Source organism: Aspergillus nidulans, chromosome III, assembly GCF_000011425.1.
Source record: "Aspergillus nidulans FGSC A4 chromosome III".
Taxonomy (NCBI): domain Eukaryota; kingdom Fungi; phylum Ascomycota; class Eurotiomycetes; order Eurotiales; family Aspergillaceae; genus Aspergillus; species Aspergillus nidulans.
Window position 1 is genome coordinate 1,331,136 of NC_066259.1, and position 25,312 is coordinate 1,356,447.

Sequence of the window (25,312 nt, forward strand, 5' to 3'; positions counted from 1 at the left end):
GAGATTTTCGGCTAACAGCAGACAGACCGCCTCGCCTATTTGATGACTATCTTTGCCTCACCCGGTGCCACAGACAAGGCTTCTGGTCCGTTTGCTTTGTTCACCCAGCGGTAGCTGCCCAGCCTTCGATTAAGGCGAAGATTTGGTGCTGGGGATGCGTCGTCGATTGTTCAGGAGCAAACCCTATCAAGAGCTCGTCTTTGCTTCTTTCGGCCTCGATGGAATCACAAAAAATGCATTAGGGGACAGTTGCGTCTACCATCGCTACTTGTCTGAGGTAGTCTGTATGTACTTCGCTAAACTGCGGATTACGTGATTTGGAAGGTTGTCACCTGTCCCTTGACGGCTCAAGAATTCAAGGCTCCTCGAGACTTCCTTAAACGTATAGAGTCATAGTCTATATTGCGATTTAAAATGTTTCTCGTCTTTCACTGGACAAAGATTGACGCTTTTTTGGTGTTGGGTGGCAGCAAATTTTCCCGCAGCCAGTGACGTACTTGGACGAGATCTTGGGCGTTGCGTTGGGCAGTCATGCGTGTGGCGGCTTGGGCATTCATCAGACGTCAGTTGGAAACCCTCCTCCATTTGCTAATCTTCTGCCTCAGTGCAGATGCTGCCCTACCTAGTACCGGGTTCCGACAAATTCAACCGTCCAATTATCAATTCGCTAATGTTTATAGATGTCGAAATGGTTGCGAACCAGGGCTTCAGTCCGCCTGGGCCGTCCGTATCCTTGGGTTCCAGCCTGGGGTCTTGCACTCTCATTGGGACATTGTTCGATCGCATTCCCACCAGAGCATGCTTTTTAAGTGGATGCGGAATCTGTAAGAACCTAACCACTGGTTGTGCGTCGGAACTTACCGCAGCTTTTTGGCTTCGTCAATGACGGTAAACCAGCGTTGCTACATAGCACCGAGTATGATTTATGAAATACTCCACGAAGACCAAGACGATTCAAAGGAGCTTGAATAGGCGCACGGGTTCGGTGAGAAGGCCTGGGTTTGGCGGGCTTGAGATTTTCCAGCGTTAGAGCGAGATTGCAGATGACCTCGACCTCGCATCCTTTCTTCTGGTTCACCGCGATATCAGTGTTCCCATTCCGGGTCAGCTGGTCAAGCTTGGTCATTATCACCAGCGCCATCCATTACTCACAACGGAGATCTCCACGTACCACCCTCGCGAATACTCTATACACGCACACGGCATATCTTGACAGAGCCGTTGATGGTCCGTTATTATAGAGCCAGGTGGCTTCTGTGCGCATGTCCACCAGCCAATTGCCGATGCTTTCATGACTGCTTGAGGCCGAAGCGCGATGCTAGGTGTGGATAGCACCACATATAATGTCTTCTTTCCGCATTCCAAGACACCTTGTTGTATGACGTTTTCATCCACTCAACAGTCGCAGCGAATGATAGTAGACGTGCTTCGTGCGCTTCGCTTCGCTGTTTCGAATAGATGGTGTCCACCGTCATTAAGCCGAACTGCAGCATATGACTTCCCCCAGCGTTCTCGAACTCTGATACGACTGCCAGCAACTTAGAAGACAGCCACGACCGACGGACTGCGACAGGCTGAAAAAACATCCCTCAGCGTAATTCACTTGATATGGGCAATGGGCAACGCTGGAGATTATCTAGGGACTGTGCACATTATAGGACGTCGCATACCTTACGTCGGACCAGATATCTCTGATTGCGCAAAAGGATACCGCAGCCCGTGCTCCGCATAGACACCATCGGCTGCTCTTTCAGCTTGCTCGCCTTCCCTTTGGAACTCGCTGTTTCGCGACGCAGTCGCGCAGCTTCCGTGATACAGTGAAGCTATCATGTCAAGCTCCGCTGTCTCTGAATCTAGGACACCCTTGAGTCCGCAGCAGACATGAGCAAACATTGGCCATCAAAATTTGGCGGCCAGCTTTGTGTTCTGATGATGAAATGCAGAGTGGCGGATATATAACGGTAGTAGTAATTTTGAGTGCGGCGGCGATCTCATGGATCTATTCATCCCACGCACCATGACGCCAGATAGTACGGATTGTCTAGGTATTGGGAAGGCGCACTGTAATTGTATACGCACGAAGGAACGGCCGCGCATTCCACCACAACTTACTTCCCCTAAAATAACCCTCTTTCGGTCGTTCTTGCCTTGTTGAAATATCCTTGCCAGTAGGGCTTGCAACAGACTGGAACTCTAGTGAAAGGGCCATTCTCGCCCATTTCCTCTTTCGTGCTGAACGTGGATATAATTGTTGGTCGTGGAGAGGGCGCTAAAGATCTACTGCATCGTACATGGCTGAGCAAAATATATATATGTGTACCGGTCTCAGCTGGACTTCCACAATCCCATGCTTTGTCTACCTCGAGTACGTTGAGGTACAAAATGGATACTCAGGGCAATAATATCTACTGATCAAAGCCTTTAGGTACACCTCTGTAGGCAGCGACGCACCCAGGCCCGTACCATGCTGGGGTACCAGCACTAGCCCGATTAGGTGATCCAAAATTCTGGCTGACCCCAGAGAACCCGCAACGACAGATGATCCGCAGAATTTAGTAGCCATAAATTTCAAATTGATTGCAAAGATCATCCGCAACTATGAGATTTAACGTCTCATATTTGCTCAAGACGTGTTACTCATCAGCATAGGTATCTCCGCTATGGGTACTCCGCTGCCAATATCGAAATGCCGCTCTCCCCAGAACCACCGGGTTCGCCCCCGAACTCATCCAACGATTCCTTGAAACGCCATTCCCGCTACACCTACCGTCATTTCCAGCTTCTCCGACAAGCGTCCCCTGCCTCGCCGCTCCGCGTAATAGCACACATCGACCTCGATGCCTTCTACGCACAATGCGAGATGGTCCGGCTAGGGACGCCGCGCGAGAGGCCGCTTGCCGTTCAGCAGTGGGACTCGCTCATCGCGATCAACTATCCGGCGCGCAAATTCGGCATTACGCGGATGATCAGCGCGAAGGAGGCGAAGGCTAAGTGCGCGGATATTGTCCTTCAGCATGTTGCTACATTTCGAGAGGGCGAGGGCGGCAAGTGGGCGTATAGAGAGGATGCGTGGAAGAATATCGGGACGGACAAGGTCTGTCTTGATCCGTACCGGGCGGAATCGCGGAAGATCCTAGGGACGATCAAGCGAGAGTTGTCGAAGTGTTATTCCGAGCTCAATGGTGATTTGTCTGGGCTGGGATTGAGCAGTCAAATCAAATTGCAGGAAGCGCTTGTTGAGAAAGCGAGTGTTGACGAGGTTTTCATTGACCTTTCTCCACTAGTTTTCGGGGTCCTGCTCCAGCGGTACCCCGAGATGCGCGAGAAGCCGCATGGAGACGATCGGGTTGCGTTGCTGCCTTGTCCGCCAACAACTGCGCTGGAATGGGATACTGAGGATTGCTTAGTTGACCTTGACGAGAACGAGACTGAGGTCGATGACCCGGACTGGGACGATGTTGCCATGCTTATCGGCGCTGAAATTGTTCGATCCGTCCGAACGGCCGTTTGGAATTCACTTAGCTACACCTGCTCCGCAGGCATCGCGAAAAACAAGATGATGGCGAAGCTGGGCAGTGCAACGAACAAACCCAATAAGCAAACCGTCGTTCGCAATCGTGCGATCCAGAACTTCCTCAGCGGCTTCAAGTTCACCAAGATCCGGATGCTTGGCGGCAAACTAGGAGACCAGGTCACTGCAATGTTTGGAACAGAACAGATCAGCGAACTCCTCAAAGTGTCGCTTGAGCAATTCCGCGCTAAGCTGAACGATGACACGGCAGTTTGGTTGTACGGTATTATTCGTGGCGAAGATAAAAGCGAAGTCAACCCCAGGACGCAAATAAAGTCCATGCTTTCAGCAAAATCCTTTCGGCCGAGTATAAATACCCTCGATCAGGCAGATAAATGGCTCCATATTTTTGCGGCAGATATATATGGTCGCCTTGTGGAAGAAGGCGTCCTTGAGCACAAGCGGCGGCCGAAAACCATTGCGCTGCACCACCGGCAAGGTGCGCAGGTTAAATCCCGGCAATTGCCAATCCCCGGGTCAGCTACTATTGATGAAGACTTACTCTTTGAGCTTGGGAAGACATTGCTCCGGCAGATTGCTGCAGATGGGGCTGCATGGCCGTGTGCGAATATCTCAATGAGTGTTGGCGGATTTGAAGACGGGACGTCTAAGAATCAGGCAATTGATGGCTTTTTGCTACGCGGCGACCAGGCGAGGAACATGGCGTCTTCGTCGTCGAGCCGGGTTCATGTGGCGGATGAGGTACCCGCAGAACACCAACCGATTGAAAAGCGAAGAAAAGTCGAAGATAGCGGGTTAAGACGCTTTTTCAACAAGCCATCAGAAACGGACGGGCCGGGCCACTCTTTTGACAAGGGTCATATGGCAGACACTCCCGACATCAACGTTGACAATGCACAACTTGATGATCATGTTGCGTCTGACGGCGAGATTGAGCAGGTACATTCAAAATCTTTCAGATGCCCTCGTTGTGGTAGGTACATAAATTGTGGTGAGGAAGACGAACACAATGATTGGCACTTTGCAAAGGATCTCGAAACTCAGGAAAGACAAGCAGCCAGAAGTTCTCAGGCTGCTCAGCTACCCAACAGAGCGGCTTCAGGTTCCCGGTCAAAACCTGCTCGCGGCGGGCGGGGAGGCAAATCGGAGAAGGGTCAAACACGACTTACGTTTGGATGATTCAACGCCCTAGAGACTACTCGACAAGGTATAGACGCATCATCAAGCGGCCTCTTTAGCTGTGCATACCTTCGTGGACTCATTTCCGCTCTATTGCAGCTTGTCTGTTCCAGCTCAAGCTATTTCTAAAACAACGAAACCAGTGCAGCAAGCCGTCTTCTTTGAGCTGCTGAACATATTCCAATACTGATTCGCACTTGCCTTCTGCAGTCGCCGACCCCATTTCGCGGATATGATACCCGCAGCTCACACCGAAACTTGTCGCGTTCTTGATTTGGATGCCAGTGATGGTCATGTCTGGCGCCGCGATCCTTATAGTGATCATTGCAGTACTGATCGCAATCCGCATCTTATGGTCAATGACGCAGTCAAGGCACACATCGGGATGACCAGGCTGAACCAGTTGACCTCGCGTACAGCGCCGACGCCCCAGATGAGGGCAGGGGTCCTGGCAGAAGGAGAGGAACGCCGTGTAAAGTGAGGGACGTTGTTCTGATTCCAGATTCTGTTGTTTCGGCGAGCTTGCCAGAGGATGAACTATATAGAGTCGGTTAGCACCTTTACTGAAATTTTGGAATTGGGGCAATGTGCATACCCTTACCACCCCGAACAGACACCAGACATATGAGAGGCCGCAAATACTAGTAGAAAAGTTACATGTAGAATTTGGCACGATCAGCGACGCAGTACCGTTCAGCACATAAACAAACACGGTTTGGACCTGTCCATGAAACCCAGAAAAGAAGGCGAGGTATCGAAATACCTTATGTGTCTCCCGCCGATGAAGCAGCTCAATGTTCTCTACTTTTATCTATTGAAATGTGGTCTTCTGATGACTCCCACGGAAGCTGCGTTTTTACCCCTCGCAAACACTATGAAGGATATTGAAGTCTTCGAGAGCACAGTGATCAATTTGGAACCTTGGGAGGAAGAAACCTCACCGGTAGCTGGGCTGTGGAGAAATGTCAATTCAATTTAGCTTGAGCAGCTTACCATAGGTATCATCTGGGATGACGGATTAGTTTGTTTTCGCTCATGGACGAGTTGCCATTATTGACACTAGACTTACAGGGCTACCCATCCTCATTGCTGGTCACCCATGCATTGAAGGAAGCCAAAACAAAGCTGGTGTAAGCTGGTGTTTCAGTGATTGACTTTTGCACCATACAAGGACTAGAAAGCGGTCGATTCAACCTTAAGCTCGTCGAATGCCGCCCAAACTCAGAAAAAATGCTCGCCCCGGAAGGCAAGCTGCTGGGATACCTTGACTAGAGTTTGCAATAAAGCGCAGCCAAAGCCACTCTCAGTCTCAGAGGATTGGGAATTCAATGGTGCGCAGAGATGCCTATCGCGAGGCGTAAATTTGGTCTCCAGATGGTCCAGGTATGCCAACCAGTACCAGCTATCACGAAGCCATCTAGAGCGAGGCGTCAGTTTCATCCTCTGCCCTGATTATTGAGGTTGAAGCAGAGATTATGATGAACAATTTACTACGCTCCGACTTGGAACAGTCTCGACCAACCTGCTATCACTCTCCAGACATGCCTCAAGATCGACCCAACGGTAAAACTCATCGGAAAGGATCAAACACCTCGATCTGCGGATGACGAGCGGGAGTACAGGAATTGGGAGCATGATGTTATTGACCGAAAGAATTTGCTGACTGGAGAACGTGCTGACAACCTCGAGCCGTCGCAGATATTGGATAGCACTACCCGCTGGTGGGCAAACACTTTCGGAATGAGGTAACCGTAGCTGCTGATGAGGCTATTGTCAAGAACTGTGCAAGGCTGAAGATAATATGAGAAGACTAGTTGTATATAGGATTAAGCATATGAGGTGAAGTGAAGGGTCCAGGGAGAGCTTCAATGATTCAATTTGGCTGTTTGCTGCTGCTTTGAGCAGTAACACCCCGTGAGCAAACCCATTCTCTCCCAGTACCTAGAATGAACATAATGAGCAAAAGCTACCAAGACCCCAAGCATTTACCCCGCACTACATGATATCAAAGATAACAATGCGTCTTCCCAAGTCCTGACTCTATTCTTGTGTGCATGAATCGATCTCAAGAGTACTGACACGATCCAATCCGATGAACTTCATTGCCCATGACAGGCTGCGAACGAAACGAACAAAAAAGGGATTCCTTACCTGTAAGCGTAGTCATTTATTCTCTGACCGTCTGCTGACCTTCTAATGTTGTAGGCAGAAGTCGTCGAGTGAAATGCCTTTACTACTCAGAGTGGCGATCAGTGTATTGGCCAACTGCAAGTGAGCTCTCTGACTGGCGATATCGTCAAGCCCGCCTCAGCCGTCCTCAGCTCCTTATGCCTCAAGAAACAAACCCTAGACGGATTAGAAGGGCAATTCGCCTTAAGCTCGAGCCATCCGTCTCTTAGTCCAAGCTGAAATGGGCTGGTTTACCACATGCTGAAAATAATCTACCAGTGCTCGTGCTTCCAACTTGGGACAATCCCACTTCATGGAACCACTCTCAGATACAATGCTCCGGACGATGCGTGAGTGGGCTGTTCTGGCCAGTTCAGCATCAAACTAGATACGCGCGCGCCCAGCAACATCCGTCATCATGTAAGATTTGTCCTCGAGTACTATTCTCGAGGAACGGGAGTGAAACGTTGCATGTGCAACTGCGCTTCAACCAAGACGCTCTCGACACTATATTAATAATGACAATCATATATGTCTATATTTATGATATGGGTCTCCTCAGAGTACTTCCACGTTTGTATGATAACCGACTGAATGCAATAAGTCTAGGGTCAACGGACGTGTTTTGACCCTAGAGCACGTGGCTGGCACTATCAAGCTACTCAGTCTACGATACGACAATCTGACCTCTGGCGATGGCAAGGCCATTCAGCAGTCTCACAGAAGTGTAATCAATCAGGCCTTTTTTATCTCTAAACACGGAGGTCGGTTGCGCCGAAGTTCACATTGACACCCAACTCGTCCGAAGCGAGACCATCCTAGATTCCACAGCGTTGTATACGTTGCAGACCATCTACTACCATCATAGGGGCCGCGATGCCATCATACCGTCTTATTCTCGACTTCATTGACAACAGGCCACCCTAACGCTATCGCCAACTGAGGACAAGGATGAAGCGGTGGGAAGCTCTTGTACTAGACCAAGAGATATCGTTCCTGGATGTACAAGCGCAAGCACTGCTTACAAGACCAGATGCGCCTTAGCGAGTATCATAATCCTGTATATCCTTGCAGCGCTATTGCTCCTTCACTGGCCTCCGCTACTTCAGGCGTTCACATCTCTGTCATTGTACCAATGCAGGACGCCCTTCAGACGAGTGGCTAAACTAGCCGGCAAATTGAAGGCGCCTGTCTATGTCTCAACAGCCGGATTCTTTCAAAACTTGGATCGGAGTATGGCCACTTGATCTTCAGCTACACTGTAGAGAAGGGCGAGGACATCAAAAGAGTGTTAGTGAACTGGAAGATCGTGTGAAAATGTCGTGAGGGGAGGTGGAAGAAATATGTTTCTTGTCACTAATTAGTGGGTGATCCTGCGCGAATCCGGGCAAAGCAAACGCTGGAAATCTGGTTCGCAGCAATCCTGCAACCACAAATTCTCCCCAAGAATTTTGCTATATCCTGGAGCATGATTGGTCACAAGCCTGCATGACTGCGCATATTCAGACGCCGCGTACTGAGTTTGTACCCTGTAGGTACGAATGGAAACTCAGGAGACAGTCTGCTGCGGTGTGACATCAGCTGGCACAGCCGCGGGGTCGATTCAGCAGAACAGCTCACCAGCGCACCAGTATATCCACCTGCTTAGTTGTCACGATACCTTCTCTCCACTGCAGTACAATGACCACGGTCTCCTGTTCTTCTGCCTACCAACACGCTTAATGGTACAGTGATCATAATCATTCCGCGAATCGTTTCTTTCTTACCGTGGGGTACCATCCGAGATCGTGATAAGCCATCAAAGAACCGCCCCACAGCCTCAGAACCGTGCGTCTTGAGGCGCCGACGAAGCATCCCCCGCATGTTAGCTACAATTCGCCTTAGACACATTGTCTCAACGTCCCCTAAACCCCGATATGCCGCGTCGAAGCCGTCTAGTTGAATACGACGATGTCATCGAAGACATGGAGGAAGTGTATCCCAGTCGAATGAAGGGTGAGGTCCTGATCGACCGAGATGTACGCTACGGCCATGGGCATGGGCATCGAATGCCCCGTGCGCCAGGACCACCTCTAGCACCGGTCGCTGAGGTGCTCCCAGACCGTCGACACCGCAGAGGCCGCTCAAAGGCGGGGTACCCGCACGAAGACTTGGAGTACCTTCGAGACGACGTATTGGCAGCCGAACGGCGCGCGCGGTTAGACCTGGATGCATATCGCGCCGAAGGAGCCAGAAAGTATCGAGAAGAGAGACATATCTCTCACAAGTCTCAGCCTCAGCTTCAACCTGGATCTCGCGGCAGACGGCGTTCAAAGATCTCGGATGTCGATGAAGTGTACTATTCTCATGATGATTCACACCATGGCATTACGGAAAGTGAATCAGATGAAATGGATGAGTATATCGAAGCAAAACGATCAATATCTCGACATGAGCTCGACGCACGCAAGGAGGCTCTACAGCGCAGTAAAAACCTGAAAGAGGAAAAGCGAACGCGGCAATCGAGCTACGATGAGGACATGTACCCTAAGGGCAGCCGCGCGCCTGAGGAATATGCGAGAGATAGAAAGGGTCCACCCCATGATAGTGTTCTGCGCCCACGCCACCGATCACATTATCATATTGACCTCGTAGAGGATGAGACCACTGAAAGCGACGAGAGTGTGGATATCGCTCCTACACCCGGCCGACAGGGAGTGGTACGGAGAACTCATCTCGAGCAGAAGTATTCTGCGCGCCGCCGAGCGGCGACCTCGTCTTTGTCGTCGCCCGAATCTGCTGGATCGTCTGAAGAAGAACTTCCGAGAGTACCCTTGCCAATTCCCGTTCCGCCAGTCTACAAAGAATCGCCCAGGAGGATTAAACCTCTCGGCCATGGTAAGGTTCCCACGAGGGCTTCACTGCAGCTGCTTATTCTTCGGCAGCACCAGTGCATCAGATACCTCGACCTCCTAGCCCGCCTAGCCCTCCCAGTCCGCCTAGTCCACCCCGAGTGCCGAGTGTAGAAACGGTTCTCAACGAGCGTGAGATTCGTCAAAGGTATGTAGCGTACCATCCATTTTCCTCTCTTACAAACTAACTATAATAGGCGGAAGCAAGAGAAAGCAGCCGAAGAGATTGAGGTCGCAAGACGGAGTAGGGAATCACTTCAACTGTCGTCTGAACCTCACGCTCGAAGGAAGAAAGGAAAACAGAGAGCCATAATTGAGGAGCCAGAAGCTGCAGGACACAGGGAAATCCTCATAGAAGACGAGCGAGTTACCCCCAGGGTTGCGTACAAGGAGCGCGAGTTCATCGGAGAAGAATACCGGCAAGAACCACAACATATGCGCAGCTCGCCTCAAAGTGACAGCACAGAAGACTGGGCCATTGTCCGAACACCATCCTCCAAATCGAAATACAGTCCTGAAATAGAATCACCATTTGTGGACGTCCGCGAGGAACTACGACATCCCCGATACAGAGACCGTCCTGCCAAAGTACCCGTTGACGATATTAGAGAGCCCAGACACAAGGGCGATATCCCAAGAGGCAAAGTAGGTCCGCGATACATTGGCGTCAAAAACCGCCGAGATCGCCTCTGGACCGAGATCACCAAGGACTTAGTTGTACGTGAAGCGATAGAGCGCGCCGGGTACGAGTACGAGGAATACGATTCATTCTACTATATCTTCTCTTACCTGCACCCAGTGAGTCCTTCTGAATCCAGTCTACTGCCCTTTGTGGTCCAACTCTGGCTGACGAGCCTTACCTACGTATAGGACGACGTATCCGCCATGGTAGAGGACTCAGATAACATCCGACGCGCACGTCGGCGTCGTATCAAGGAGATCCAACATGAGCGCGCGTCCTTGCCTCCTTCAAGGCGGTCGCCGAATAACTCCACTCCTTTAGTCGCTGAGAGACCCCCGTCGCCTCCCGTTCCGCCCTCACCTCCGCGTCAGCATCGTGAGGATAGAAGAGAGGAGCGAAAAAGGAGGGAGCGTGAGCGAGAGCGAGACAGAGTGCCGGTCCGAGAGGAGGACATTGCAATTGAAGGGAGCGGCCGTTGGGCCCGGACCGGGCGGTGGTAGATAGGTGCCACTCGCCACTGCAGAGGATCTAGACCTGTGCGGAGTACATTCTGTCCGAAGCCGAGGTTGCATGCTTGGGCAATGGAAATCGCTCACTCTATTCTCGACATATAACCCACTCTTCCCTTCTTTGCGGCGTGGTAATACAACCACGACCATCTGACATGCTATAGTATGTACGGAGAAGTTGATGACGAATGGAGTCAGATGCCTCTATTGAATACCCAATGGGCTCATGATGCCTAGAACTACGAGAATATAGATAGAAGTAGCGAATTATTGATGTAGGGTATGTTGTCTCACCACAGAAGACGCTTATATGAGACCAGACGAATAGTACAGCTCTGTATCTTCCAAAATAAGAAGTACGTAAACTTACACCCGTACCCCATAGATGCTGTCCACCACTGCGTGCTGAAGTTTTTTGAAGGGCTGTTTGCAAATGCCGGGACATTCCTCATCTGCCCTTCAGGCTCAGCTGAGCCACTACTAGTCTGAGTATGTACAGGAGAGTCCGCACGCCGCTCCTAAACCAACCATTGCCAATATTACACTGTTAAGCACTGAAGACTCAACAATAACATAGGTCTCACTCTCTGGTCCAGACCAAGCTCCTGTGTACCCGTACCAAGGTTCATAGGGAGCCTAGACTGGAGTGCACTGTCCAGCTACTCTTGGGTAGGTCCAGATGCAGACTGAACCAGCCACAAACAAAACAGGGCCTATATAGACAGTCAACACGGAATATTCGAGATTTGAGACCCAGGTAATATGTTTACAGCGGTATCTGAAGCGGCTGGGATTGAGTGGGACTCACATACTAGTCGCGGATCCGGGCGGCCGAGTGAATTCCGTCTACTTGGAAGACAGCTGTCAGTGTCACTAATACTATGCACGAGTTAACGACTGTCAGCTGGAATTTGAACTAGTGTATGGAGTATAGGATTCCGTAATACGAGAGAATTGAGGCGCTGGCAGCCTCGTTAACCTCGCCAGTACCATTCCTGAGTATTCTAAGCGTATCCAGACTTCCTGTCTTTGTAGCTACTTGTATAGGCACTGAATCGAGCACCTTAATTCAGAAACAGGACCAAGTCAGGTGAGGTCTAGACGGCCGCGATAATCGCCACCTTGGTGCTCAAGGCTCGCCCCGACTCCTGCATAGAAATCATTCTTGGTTGTGGATCCAGCTGGATTCGTCATCCGCGCGTGTGGGCCTTGGAGGCGGGCTGGACTACGGCACTTTGACAGGTCAACCATCTGGAACTCGCAGCTTCATAGTTCATACGGTATCTCGTATATTTGATTTTGTCTTTAGGCTGGTGGGGTATATTCAGAGCAATCCGATAACTTGGGCCCAATCGTCCATTGCAGAGTATCGCGGCAAGTACTCCAGAGTCGTAAGTTAGTAGTCTCTCGGAGACTGCCGGGTTTACCGAGTAGTTCGACTGGCATACCACCAGAGTTGGGGTGGAATGCGAGAGCATTGACCTCACGACGGGATACCTCCGTATGTACTACCTGTAAAGAAAGTATCTGTAAAGAAAAAAATGACTTAGGAGTCGCAAAAGGCGTGCATCCAGTAATGCAGGTACATATATAGACTAGAATGTATTCTGTACGTCTGGATAAGTAACTGTACGGAGTACTGAATACAGTAGGAAAGCCAAGGGTGGATCTAAGAAGACCAGAAAGGATTGGAAGCCAGTAGATAAATACGAGCTGACTCGTGGGTTGAACAACGCTCTGAAGCCGTTCGACAATAAAGTTTGGTTCTCATATTACGAAGGGGGTTTTACCAGCCACAAAATGCAGCTGTAGTCACTCACTCAATACCGGGTCTTTATGTCCAGTATGGAGCACCCACTGGTTGGAACCATTGACCCTCGAAAGTGCGTGCTGTACTCCACGCTCGGGGAAGCCGCGATGTCGACCAGACGGCACATCGCAACCATAATTCCAAGACAGAAGTTCTGAACGCTGATCGATCAAGGCGGGGTTTCGGTTATCAGCACACTAAGGACGGCTCATGGAGGGACGCCATCGGATGACTTGACTTGTTTAATGCGATTGGTTGGCTCACAGTCAACGATATCATTCCAGAGTTGTGATAGCTTTATGCACGAGCATACTGTTTGGGGTAATTCCTGTGAACATGCTTCGGTTGGTACCCCCGCATCGCGGCAACGAAGTACTGGATAGAGCTATGCGAGCGGTAACTGGAATATCACGACGAAAGCATCAGAATGATGAACGATGACGCCAAGCAAGCACATGAGGTAAGAACCGAGAGTTCGCCGGCTGCCCCTGAATCTCGATAGTCCAGGCTCGATGACGTTTAGAAGACAGGGTTCGATCAATAATCGGGCGGACTGCCAGGATGCTGCCCTGTTCGGGGCGTTTGCTCTAAGTTTCGGAAGGACGAAGTTCAGTCAGCCCAGGATCAAAAAATTCAATTAAGGGACAAAGAATGGTGAGAATGGTAGTGCCAGGTGTATTACCCCCTCGGTTGATCGCCAACTAGGGACGACGGGATCGGCTGGATGGAATCAACGAATCCACAAGATCTGGAGATGGTTCAAATCGTTGAATCGATTGAATCGATGGGTCGAACAGTGAAGGTTGATGAGGAATGATAGACAGCGCACGATGTGAATTGTTTTGTGTTTTGTTTTGTTTTTTTTGTTTTTTCCCGGTGTACTTCATGGATCTAAGGATTCAACGAACCACTGTCCAGCCATGGAAACGTGCTGGGAGTCCGAATCCAGCGGAAGAGAGACGCTGGTCAGCCACTGAGGGACCGAAGCTTGAGAAGAGGATCGCCCATCTTCATAAGCTCGGTCATTCAATCTTCTTGCAGGCAGTATTTTGAGCACGCTCTCCACTTACCAAGGAAGATGGCATCTGAGGTGGCGAATCTCTTCATTTGAAGACTGTGAAATACATGAATTACCAAGACGCTCGATAAGCCATTAATGGTCTAGCCACGATCTGCGACAGTGGTCCTATCTCAAAACATGGCTTGGCAGGATTGCGTAGGCCTGCGGTGGCCGACCCGTTTGTGTAATCCCGGTACGGAGACCCTGATGGTTCCAAGGTTACGTTCTCTAGACTCCTTGGATTGGAAGAATAGGGCAGAGAAAAAACCATCAAATAATCCGAATTGAATCCGTGGTTGCGCAGATTGTTTTCCATATTGTTTTCCAACTCAAACAATAGCATGTTCTTAGGATTTGTGCGATGGCTATAGTCATGACGCAGTTGTGAGCCTGTGCCTGGATGTTATATTTAGAGATTGGGTCCTCCTTGTTCCGGCCCCTTCCAATTCCCCTGACCAGCAAGCGTGGATTCAGAATAATGGAATATACGATTCCTGGCGTGAGATATATGCGTAAACAATAAAGTGCGTATGTCCTTTCGTACTCATACCCTTTTGGGTACGTTACGGCCAGCATTCTGACTGCGACCGGGAAGGCTGGTATTTGCAAACGGTGTGGCTGATACATACGGGATTTGTTACCGTCAACTGGATGTAGATCCCATCCAAGACCCAGTTGATGGAAGAGAAGACAGACTAACAAAGAGACTAAGGAAAAAAAAAGAGGCTTCTCAGCCAAGGTGGTATGAGGATGTAGCTATACAGTGTTAGATGTAAGCTATACGAAAATTTCCCACACAGTTTGTTTACCAGAAATGGGTGCATTGTATCATAATCGTACCGAGGAGTATAGCAAATACAGTGGGACAACAGACCCGCTCCTGTGTACGGCTAGTACGGGCTTGGTATGCAGAGACGACTTCAAGGTTCTTCTTCCTGCCTCTTCCATGCTCCTGCTCTTCCAAGTCTTGTCTCACTATCCTCTTCTCTGATTTTCCCTTCACCACCTGCTCCCCGCTCGGCTCCCATACCCTATCCCATCGTTTCCATCGCTCGTTTATTGGGACCGGCATTGCCTGGCGCTCCTGCTGTTCTCTCGCTCCTCTGGCCGGGAGGATCATGTTGGAGATAATCTCCTGATCCTAGTCGTGGACTTCCGTTTCGCCCATGTCAATGTACGCCCGTTTTTAGAGTCGGAAGTCTTTGAGTACTGCACACTTTCCGCGCCGTTTGACGCATCGGTGAGTTCACTGACTTCATGGAACACAAGGTTCGACATGAACTGAACAAAAGCGAAGGTCTTTCAGTGCCGGACACTACATACCTAAGTCGGCTGTGATACAAGAGCCTGACGAATCATCCGTTTCGCAGCCTTTCGTATACGAATTTCCTTATTTTGAGCTTGACAAAATCCGGCATTTCTATTCGATATCTGTTCATATCTTGTCGATCGACTGTTCAATACTGGTGCTGGGAGGGAGAATTGAGAACTCGAACTACATCTGAAGAAATAAACATCTATTACAACCGCGATTCGAGCAGCTACAAGGCATATAACCCCCTACGACGGCCCGAGCCATGAATAACCACTTCGTGCCCTTGCTCGCTCTGCTAGCATGGACAACACTATGGATATCCGTGGACAGTTCCAGTTCCCTCACATATTGCTCTAGTGTCAATACCGGGACGGGCTCCGCTAGTGAGTTTTGATATTTGCACAGATTTCTTGCGTGTCTAACTCTCACAGACTTTTCCATTTATCAGTCAAATGGTAACTGCGAGGATCATTGCAGCGACAGCGCTTTCGCGATTCTGTTAGACAAGAACTGCTGGTGCTCTGATGTTGCCCCCAACGAGGACGACAACGTTGACACTTCAAAATGTGACGATAACTGCCCTGGGTATCCGGACGATTCATGCGGAAACGCGGGCGACAGTTTGTACGCCTACATCCAGCTCGGGAGTCCGTCATCAACAGCGAGCGCGTCGTCGACAAAATCGACAACCTCGTCAACGTCAACCACAAGCTCCAAGGTTAGTATATGGCATCTATGCTGTGGTTTGATTTCATACTGACTACGTGAAGACCTCTACAACATCCGACACCACGACTACTACCCATTCAAGTATCACTGAGACCCAAACTCACGGTGGTGTGGTGACTACTATAACGGTAGACAGTTCCAGCGCAACATCTGCAGCGGATTCGAACGCCAGTACAGAGGACAGTGACAGCGACTCCGGCCTCAGCGGCGGGTCTATTGCGGGAATCGTCGTTGGAGTTTTGGGTGGTGTTGCCTTAATAGTGGCTGCTGTCATCTTCTTCCTCGCAAAGCGTCGCCAGAGCGACCCGAGCAACTACACTGGTGGCATTGACGGCAGACAAAGCAAAGGCTCCCAGATGAGCTACGCCAACCTTGGAGACAATCATAGCCACACCTTGTCCAACGGATCTTCCATACCAGCGCGCCTGCCCACTTTTACAGATAACCGCCTGAACACGGGCGCAATGTTGCGTCGGGATAGCGACATATCCCTTCAAGATAACGAAGACTATTCACGGCCAGTTCTTCGAGTGAGTCTTCTCTTTCTGCGCTTCAGGATTTGGCCATACTGACCCTGGTTTAGCTCACCAATCCCGACTAGTCGCCCACCACTTCCACGATTTTCCTTGAATCATGCATCGAATTTCCCTTATTTTATTCGATTTTTTGCACGGCGAAACAGCGGTGTTATGATACCCATTTGACCATCAACTGTTATTGATCTAGGAGAGGGCAGCTCTTAGCATCTCCTCGGCGTGTCTCGATATTGGAGTAGTGTATTATCAGCATTATGGAAGCATTTGATATATTGGTTATTTGAAGCGAGCCGGTCTCATCTGGGGTTAGAAAACTGCACATGGCTCACTGAGTCCAGTCACACCCGCAACAGCCCCTTATATTCGGATGCAACGGCAAACTTGTTGTCGCAGTACCCATCGTATGTCATCATAATTATACGCCATATTTGACGTGCTCTCTGCACAGCTGCATCTTCTTCCACGCCGTTCGGAATATAGTGCTCCATCGAGCTATTTGTACCCGGCAAACTAGGTCATGGGTGCCAGTGTCAGCCCTAACCTGGCAACAGACTCATCAGCTTCTTGGCCCCATCCATAACCAAAGATCAACTTCAAGTCCGAACCGTCCCCTTGTAGAAAGATAGGATAGACAATGAACGGCGCTTATCGCAACGCGAACGATAAGCTTCCCATACCCCCAGAATCCCTCACCTAGGCAGTTAGTCTCTGGCCCGGGATATTTATACCGTTCTGGGAAATGTACATTCAGTCCAGCAGCGTGAGATTTCCCCTCTCTTCCTCCAACTTCTCTCTGCGCGGTCACGGCCATCGTCATACGCCCCTCGTCTCTTTTCCGGTTTCGTCGAGGTGATCCGGGGAAAATACGTAGACGCCGATAGAGGCAGGGATGTACCTGATCTGCGGAATTGAGATAACCACTGGAGAACCGGGGTTTGACGATTAACTGTTGGGTTTATACGATAGAGTGATATCTGGGCTGATAAGATATGTACGATACGCTACTTAGGAAAGGAAAAGCGATGGCCTTTTGGTTTAAGTCTTAAGAAGTATTTGTCTTCCTGATCTATTTCAGTGCTCCATTATTTACCTCACATCGTCCTCGACTTCGTTCTCGCATGGTCCTGTCTGACCTCCCAGTTCAACATGGATATTCATACGGGCTTAGTATTCCTCGCTCTCGTAGGCTTCTGTTTCCTCTTCTCCCACTCTGCCCCCCAGCTTCTTGCCCGCCTGCGCGGCTGCAAAACAGCAGCTCGCACGAGCCAAACACCTCCGCGCGCTCTCTCACCCAGCTTCAGCGCCGATGATAAATCAAAAACAGCAACACAGTCAGCAAACCCCGCGACTACTCTTCCACCGCAGCTCCGCCATGTCCTGTCGACCCTCAGTCTTCCCGGCGACGACGAATACAAATACAAGGAAATTCCTGAAAAAGAGGTCCTGCGTTGCCCCTTGCCCATGACGCAGGACTACCGCAAATGCCAAGAGGAACGGTACACGCCGACTGGGTTTTCGGTTGCCGAAGTCAAGGCGCTGGGCGACTTCCCCGATTATGCGGCGCTGAGTGGGGTGCCGCTGCCGAGGGCTTACGGGGAAAAGTTTGACGTTGACAAGGCGCTGGCGAGACCGTACCGGCCGTTCCGGTGGGCGTATCATCAGACGATGTGTATGTTGGGCTTCATGTTGTGTGCTGTTTGGTTTGCGACGGCCGACGGCTGACGCTGTGTAGCACTAACGAAGATGGAGACTGATTGGTGGCTTGAGCTGGAAAACACGTACAAAGAGCGGATTGCACAGCGCAAGGCGCTGTTTGCGAAACATGGAGGTGGTGTTTTGGCTGCCCTGCCTGGTTCGGAACTCGCCTGCAAGGAGCTTATGGAGATGGCACTGCAGTTTTACTGCGCCCGGTATCCGCAGTATTTCTCGTTGATTGACAGGCGGATTTTCAAAAACAGGATCCTCGGTACGGAGCAGGATGTTAGATTGAAGCCGCCCCTGGAAATTCTTATGAATAATGTTCCAGAGGACTTTGGGATCATGATGCGCGATGATAACACAGGCAATTACTTTTTGCGCGCGGCCGTAATTTGTTCTTCGATGGGGTGGAATGTCGCGAGTAAGCTTGGGCTCAGGCTTGATCACATTCACGCCACCATACCTGACTATAAAGAAAAGATGGAGTTTTCTATGAACCGGTAGGTGGATGCATAGATATTCGCGTGTAAGCGTGTAAGCCGCTGAGTCTGACGACCTCCGCACAGATTTTTTACCAAAATGCCGGCCGACAAGCCCATACAACGAGGATCATGGGGACTAGAAGTTGGACAGCCTCTGCACACGCCACCTGGAGACCCCCATGAGAAAATTCGCGAGTCCCAGGACCCCAAGTTACGCCTGGAGAATTGCTACCTTCGAACCGACTGGCAGACTCTTCGCCGCCTGCCCCTTTCCGCAGCTATTGTCTTCAACTTCAAAGCACTTTTCACGCCCATAACAGAGTTCCGTGACGAGTCTTGCGTTCCGGCGCTCGTGGCAAAGATTCTGCGGGAAGGAAAGAAAAACATAATGGAGTACAAGGGTACATGGCACGTTGAGCATCTCGTACTTCCGAATCTTGACATTTGGGCTCGAGAGCAAGAGGAGAATGGCCTTGCTCCAAAAAACTGGGAGGTGGCTACATTGGATGAGAGCCCATGGTTCAAAGGCTGGGAAGAAAAGTGGCATCGCCAGCAAGGGTTTTAGCGAGGGACAAGCGTTCATATCCAGTGTCTGTAGAGAGTTTATGTAGTGCGCACGTCGGAGGCCGCTTGTGCGTTATTTCTATTCAGGTGTTGCGGCCATTAGCAAGTAAATATCGAAGAGACCGCCTGCGAATATCGCGAAACCCAGGTCCTGCATCCCGGTATACCTGCCGTCACTCAGGCTGTCGTTACACAAGATGGTACCTGACGCGTGGATAGCTGGATCCTCGTCAGAGCTTTGGCTGATTTCATCGTGTTGCAGCCACGAAGCCTTGGCCTAGCCGTTCATATTGAGTCTAGCCGTGTAATGGCGACCCTCCTGCTGTGATTTGCTTGTCACATGCCGGGTAGACCCGGCAAGGTCCGTGTTTATCACCGTTGTTGACATCATTGCAATTGCCGGACAGAAAATAGACATCACTTGAATATGGCCAAGTGAGAACGGAGTTCCCATAGCCGACCAAGTGCGCTCAGTCGTCAGATCGGCCCCCATGGGAGCGAGCGTCACTCGCGTGCCCATTCTCATCATCGCTTCTGTCCATCTCATCCAGTTCATCCTGGAGTGGGCTTATCCGGACTTCCAGCAGATCGAGATCTTCCAATTGCTGCCGGGATGGCAATTTCCATAGACTGGTACCACACATACGATCCTTCGTCAACAGATCATCGACGAACTGATCCATGTACGTCAGAACAAATGAGTCACGTACTCTCCGCTTCAACTTCCGGTAGTCAAGAAGAAGTGGTTCCAGCGTTTTGTAGATCTCGACTGGTTCCCAGGTTAACCGTACGTAGAAGGCCGCAAGGGCGCGGAGGTATTTAAAGTCTCCGCGATGTTTGACCACGCTGCGCTGCGCACGGTCCTCCGCAGTTGTATCCTCATCTGCACCGTCCGTCTCATTTTCAGGGTCGCTGAAGTTCAGGTACTCCATGATAATGTCTCGATCAGGGTTGATTTGAAGAAGCTTGAAGGCGAGGCAAAGGAATGGCGAAGCCTTCTCGGAGACACCATAAGTTCCGCCAATAAAAGTCAACTCAACTGCGCGGTCACAGAGAGTTGCAGCGTTCAACCCGAAACATTGCTCTTTCCAGTAGTAAGACTCTGTGATTCTGTCGCGGACTGCCTTCTCGAAAAGCATCGCGGGATTAAGGCCGCGTACGAGGGGTCCGGAGTAGCCCCGGTTGTCCAGAAGAGTGCTGGCATCTGCACGGTGGGAGGCCATGGCTATAGTTGTGGGGATATTCAGAGTCGTTGCGGAGGATGATGTCGATGGAAGGGTGACAGAAAGCTCAAGAAAATCGTAGTCACGTTACCACCAGGCGGCCTCCCGTGCCAAGCCTAAGCCTTATCGATAGTCGTACTGACAACAGCCGCCGTCAACACGGACTCTCTTACACGTCCTCGAGTCCTGTATAGGTGAACCTGCATTTTGTTTGATCAACCCACTTTCATCGGATCTGCTTCTGCATCTCAAGTATTATTACTACTCTTACTGCCTCATTAGTATCTAGTTGTTTCTGAGTGAGCGTTACGCAGGCAGCGGCAACAGCAATACGACTCTCATGCGGCCGCCATCTCAGAACGAAAGGTAGCCATGGTGCTTTTGACGCATTCCACAGTCTCTGTCATTTTATCAACCGGCGTGGTGTCGATCTTTACCTTCTTATTATTTCTATCTGGATATGCGCTTCAGCAGCAATCTGTTCGAACCATCCAGCATGTCATTCGACCTCCGGAGCATCCAAAAGTATACAAACGAAGTCAAGACCCTCAGTCTAATTTCGACCTCGGGGCAGAACTAGAAGAAACGCCTCAAGTGCAGACTAAGATAACACCTGGAGCGGAAGGCAACTATGCCTACCTGCAACTCCTGTCCGATCCTGATCCCTCCAACATCTGCTCCGCCATCCTATTCTTCAAACAACTGTCTACGAATGAAAGCGCGATCCACGACCGCCTCTTCATGTACCCATCATATTGGGATACCATGACTCTTTCCAAACCAGTTTCAGTAGCTCTATCTCTTCTCAGAGCCGCCAGTCTCAAATACGACATATGGCTCTTACCTATAGACATGTCGGCTGCTACATCGGCTGGCTACACGGCGACAGATACAAAACTACTTCGCTTAGGCCAGATCCAGTTCATGCAGTATGACGGCGTGCTCTACCTTCAGACACCTGGACTACTTCTCGACTCAGCCAAGTTGGACTCCATGCTTCTCTCTCGTCCTCTTCCTCTACGGCATGACAAGAGCAGGGTCGAATCATACAACAATGAGGCGTGGATCCCTATGCCTCTGCGCGCGGAGCGAGACGCAAATCTTCCTCCCGTGTACCTTGTTACCGTGAACAGTATCGAGAATGGCAACATTGAAGCCCGCGGTCACATCCCCAATCTGGCATTGGAAGGATTCGGGCGGATTGTCACTGGACCTTGGGGCGTTTTGGCTGAGTCGGATACTAGCCCTGACCCTGCGAAGCAGCCTGGGTATGTATGGTTTGAACGAGATAACGAAGGTAACGCGAAATGGGAAAAGAATCCATTGTTTGGCTCCTGGAGAGCACAACAACATGAGATATGCGAGGGGCTGGACTTTGATGTGCGCTAGACGGCGGTTTTGACGATCTTTGATTTGCTGTTTCTTGAGCGTTTTACATGTTTCAGTAATGATTTTTGGCTGGCGTTCAACCTGTTTCGATTTTGGATACCTGTGGATACGGATATGGTCGGGTTATTTGTATATGGATCGGCTTGATACGAATCTTGATTCTGAACCCTAAGGATTTTCAAAGATAGCTCATATCGGTTATAGTATATTCTCAAGTCTCAGATAATGACTAGCATTATATGCAGCATCTCGCCCACCAACTACGGCTACCTAGATATAGGAGTATGGAAACAAAAGATCAACATCGAAGATCCTGCCTAGTGAGTATTTATAATAAGACAAGGCATATAGTACATATGGCACTTCCCAAAAAGGAGCGCAACGGAGGCGAACTACAGGACAATAGAGGATGTGATAGATTCGACTACCTAACAACAGGAACACCAATCTCATATCCCAGCAGCACTTCCGTCGTGCTACCTTCCCACCCTCTGTTACCACTAGTTGAGACAAGGAACCGACACGCTTGATCGACATATAGCTGCGAGACTGTCCCGGTGCGGTGACCAGGAATGATGAGGAAAGGAACGGTTGAGTGGCGGGTTGCCTGTTCGTGCTTAAGATCGTATAGACGGAGGATATCATGGGATGCGCTGGTTTTGTTAGATAATGTCCTTCCATTTTCATTATTATGGATGGCTACTTACCAAAGGAGATGCCGACCATTAGGCATTGCCTTGAGAGCCGTCACAGGTCCACTTCCCTGCGGAAACTTGAAGGTCCGTTCTGGCTCACGGAGACCCTTGTGAAGACTATATTCTTCTACCGTACCGTTGCGGCGACCGGCGTAGATGTAATTCCCGTCTGGGGACCAGCAGGCGTTCATGCACCAAGGCGGAGAATTGCGGGGAGTGATGCGGGCGATGGCGGATGGCTGCCGTCTGTCCCACACCCTAATAGTACCGTCTATTGATGCAGCGAGGAAGGTATTATCGTTGTCATTGCTTGCCTCTGTCGGCGTTGATTGAGTGTGTTCTTGGCTCTGTGAAGGCGGTTCTAGTTCTTCAGCGTGGGGAAGGCCGTTAACTAATGGTTGGGATTGGTTATTTACTGCGTCCGTTGAGTGAGAATCTAGCGGTTGGTTGGGTACAAGTGTGTTTGAATCGACGCCGGGGGCATCATTGGAAGGATCTTTGGAGTCAAAGAGATTTTTTTGCTGCACTGTGTCTGGTTCGCCAGCGGCATCAGCGTCAGGAGCGACACCGTTGGTAAGAGCTTTGCCGAACTCATCGTCGTCATCTATGCCAAACGAATTGGTTGCTGTGCCCAGTCCATCGCCAGCTGTGCCGTCTGCATCGCCGAACAAAGAATCAGCTCCTCCAAAGAGCGAGTCTGCTGGTGATCCGGCCTGCGGGTTCACCGCGTCGTTGTCGCCCTGATCATTCGTTGTGTCCATATAGCTGAAGCTATTACCTCCGCTCGCCTGATTGTTGGATGAGAAAGTTCCATTAGGTTGCTGAATCTCAGTTGTGTCTCTGGGGACTGGCAAGCTGGACTCAGGGCGTAGCTCAATTGCCGAGATCTGACCGGCGCTGGATCCGAAAACGCGTCTGGTTTGTCCTGTATTGAGGTCCCAATCATATATTCGCTTATCCCAGCTACCGGAAAGTAATGATTTCTCATCAGACGTTAGAGAAAGCACCGAGACTGCTGAGGTATGCTGCTGTAACAGGGCAATCTCTTTGCCTTCGTCGTGCCGTATAGACTGTAGTCGAATGCTCCCGGATTCCAAGCCAGATAACAGCCAGAGCCCTTCGCTTTGACAGGCCAGCGAATAGACTGGCGATAAAGCATTTCCATCCATGTTCTCCCAGTATGTCATCAGAACGCCCGCCTTTATCACGCTGTCGACGAACGGATGCCTTTGCGCAACAGTCAACATAAGCTTACTGTTGATAGAGTCCACCCAGTTGAATTTCCGCACATATCCATCGGAGCCACCACTAAACACCCACCGCATATCTGCGGTCGCTGTTATGGCGTTAATCGAGGTACTGTGCGGCGCAGCGGTCGTGGGGACTATATCGTAGCTGGAAGCTGTCAGGCATTCGGGACGCACGCTCGGATGGAAAACGGAGGTTAGGTCGGTCGTCGCATTGTCGGGAACCGGAGTCATTGTAGTCTCCTGGTTCTGTTGCGTTGCTACTTCGGCGCTTTCAGAAGCATGGCTCGCATTGGACGCGCTGTCCGCATCCTGGTCGTCTGCATCGCCATCCGCGTCCATATCAGGTTCATTGTCGCCCCCGCCCTCGTCCGCATCTCTGAGTGTATCATCCATGTCGTTATCCGAGCTTCCATCTTGTGAGCCTAGAGTGTTGCCGACGAGTTAGTCACCGCTCGAACCTTAAGACGAATTGCAAGGCGGACTCACCTGCAATGTCTCGATCGTCTTCGTCCTCCACAATTGAAGCCATCGTGTTTTGGAAGAAGTATTACCGCAGATTGCGGAAATTAGCAAACAAATCGACAAACAAGTAACGTGACAGCTCGTATGCGAGGGTATTCGACTCGTCCTGTTTCTCCTCTGCTGCAGGCAGCCTTTGCTCCCTCTGCGACCTGGGAGAGTGCGGAGATCAGAGCCTCATGGCCTCCGGAGCTATCGTCGCCGCGCCTATGAATAAGAATAGATCTGCTGTCAGGAGAAGAAAAATAAAGAGACGGTTGACATAAGAGTTCAAAGGAATGACTGATATCCCGGCAGCTCAACCGCAACTCCAGTGCGAGGTATCGATCACATTATTGTTTCCGACGTCAATCACGTTTCCAACCTGTATTTGAATGCCTGAGGTGTAACGTACACCATATCAGGTTAGTCTCAGAACCCAACACCGAATTCCGCAGTATACCGTCGTCACCAATTATCATTCATAAGGGTGCGACACCGTTCGCGGATTGCTGGCTAGACTGTCTTGCTTCCTAAGAAATATGTGGGTGACTGGGATGCCTGAAAGAAGATGGCATATAGATGCGTCGTCTTGCTGCAGCGAAATCAGCAAAAGAGGTGACAGTCGCAATAACACCGGTTTTGACGATGAGAGAGTATCATTAATAGGATATTCAGCAGAGGAACAATAGCAAGTGAATCTGGTAGTAGTGACTGCTGGGCCTTAGTCCAAGTCTTGTTTGCTGCTCTGTTTTGTTCAGTTTCTAACACATAATAATCGGTTACCTATCTTCTTCTTCCTTCTCTCCTAACGCAGAGGTGCATCTTCTCACATACCTCCTTAATCCAGTCCCACTATGGACTCAGAAGAGGAGATCAATTCCCATCTACCAAAGGTGTTCAGGCAAGCATCTTTGAACGCATGCACTGTTGCAACCGTTACCGAAGACATACGCAATTACTTCAATCAGCTTCACACCCATGATCCTGACACTTTATATTCGGAGCCATGGCTATTGAAGCCAGAACTCCCATCGTCCGATGAGGTGTTTAACTTCGCCGGGGAATTCGTCGACCTCGAGCCGAACAAGATTGAAGGGC

General features: G+C 50.3%; 11 protein-coding genes across 11 annotated transcripts, besides 1 other annotated feature; 7 read left to right on the forward strand and 4 right to left on the reverse strand.

Annotated features, from left to right (window-relative positions):
* Positions 1-25,312: part of a sequence feature (contig 1.80 1848..335440(-1)) that runs on past both edges of the window.
* ANIA_10587 (uncharacterized protein) lies at positions 482-1,510 on the forward strand. Its single transcript, XM_050611664.1, has 3 exons — positions 482-562; positions 681-842; positions 994-1,510. The coding sequence occupies exons 1-3, from the start codon at positions 532-534 to the stop codon at positions 1,239-1,241; spliced, it is 441 nt and encodes a 146-aa protein (XP_050467667.1). The 5' UTR covers positions 482-531; the 3' UTR covers positions 1,242-1,510.
* Positions 2,687-4,711, forward strand: ANIA_04678 (DNA-directed DNA polymerase eta; the record flags this gene model as incomplete). Its single annotated transcript, XM_657190.1, has 1 exon — positions 2,687-4,711. The coding sequence occupies one exon, from the start codon at positions 2,687-2,689 to the stop codon at positions 4,709-4,711; it is 2,025 nt and encodes a 674-aa protein (XP_662282.1).
* On the forward strand, positions 6,053-6,460 carry ANIA_04677 (uncharacterized protein; the record flags this gene model as incomplete). The annotated part of the gene is made up of 2 exons (XM_657189.1): positions 6,053-6,094; positions 6,251-6,460. The coding sequence occupies 2 exons, from the start codon at positions 6,053-6,055 to the stop codon at positions 6,458-6,460; spliced, it is 252 nt and encodes an 83-aa protein (XP_662281.1).
* ANIA_04676 (uncharacterized protein) lies at positions 8,797-10,953 on the forward strand (the record flags this gene model as incomplete). The annotated part of the gene is made up of 4 exons (XM_657188.1): positions 8,797-9,757; positions 9,805-9,919; positions 9,969-10,569; positions 10,642-10,953. 4 exons carry the CDS (start codon positions 8,797-8,799, stop codon positions 10,951-10,953), a joined length of 1,989 nt encoding a protein of 662 aa, XP_662280.1.
* ANIA_11446 (uncharacterized protein) lies at positions 11,167-11,591 on the reverse strand (the record flags this gene model as incomplete). Its single annotated transcript, XM_050611665.1, has 3 exons — positions 11,167-11,201; positions 11,333-11,480; positions 11,547-11,591. The coding sequence occupies 3 exons, from the start codon at positions 11,589-11,591 to the stop codon at positions 11,167-11,169; spliced, it is 228 nt and encodes a 75-aa protein (XP_050467668.1).
* On the reverse strand, positions 14,563-14,952 carry ANIA_04675 (uncharacterized protein; the record flags this gene model as incomplete). Its single annotated transcript, XM_657187.1, has 2 exons — positions 14,563-14,588; positions 14,673-14,952. 2 exons carry the CDS (start codon positions 14,950-14,952, stop codon positions 14,563-14,565), a joined length of 306 nt encoding a protein of 101 aa, XP_662279.1.
* Positions 14,822-16,827, forward strand: ANIA_04674 (uncharacterized protein). Its single transcript, XM_657186.2, has 5 exons — positions 14,822-15,072; positions 15,130-15,530; positions 15,579-15,865; positions 15,918-16,406; positions 16,460-16,827. The coding sequence occupies exons 2-5, from the start codon at positions 15,410-15,412 to the stop codon at positions 16,475-16,477; spliced, it is 915 nt and encodes a 304-aa protein (XP_662278.1). The 5' UTR covers positions 14,822-15,072; positions 15,130-15,409; the 3' UTR covers positions 16,478-16,827.
* Positions 17,559-19,157, forward strand: ANIA_04673 (heme-dependent oxidative N-demethylase family protein; the record flags this gene model as incomplete). The annotated part of the gene is made up of 3 exons (XM_657185.1): positions 17,559-18,081; positions 18,145-18,610; positions 18,677-19,157. The coding sequence occupies 3 exons, from the start codon at positions 17,559-17,561 to the stop codon at positions 19,155-19,157; spliced, it is 1,470 nt and encodes a 489-aa protein (XP_662277.1).
* Positions 19,627-20,392, reverse strand: ANIA_04672 (PRP38 family protein; the record flags this gene model as incomplete). The annotated part of the gene is made up of 1 exon (XM_050611666.1): positions 19,627-20,392. The coding sequence occupies exon 1, from the start codon at positions 20,377-20,379 to the stop codon at positions 19,627-19,629; it is 753 nt and encodes a 250-aa protein (XP_050467669.1). The 5' UTR covers positions 20,380-20,392.
* ANIA_04671 (uncharacterized protein) lies at positions 20,752-21,768 on the forward strand (the record flags this gene model as incomplete). Its single annotated transcript, XM_657183.1, has 1 exon — positions 20,752-21,768. The coding sequence occupies one exon, from the start codon at positions 20,752-20,754 to the stop codon at positions 21,766-21,768; it is 1,017 nt and encodes a 338-aa protein (XP_662275.1).
* On the reverse strand, positions 22,175-24,541 carry ANIA_04670 (protein acdX). Its single transcript, XM_657182.2, has 3 exons — positions 24,200-24,541; positions 22,476-24,135; positions 22,175-22,421 (listed from the first exon to the last, which is right to left on the reverse strand). Exons 1-3 carry the CDS (start codon positions 24,240-24,242, stop codon positions 22,193-22,195), a joined length of 1,932 nt encoding a protein of 643 aa, XP_662274.1. The 5' UTR covers positions 24,243-24,541; the 3' UTR covers positions 22,175-22,192.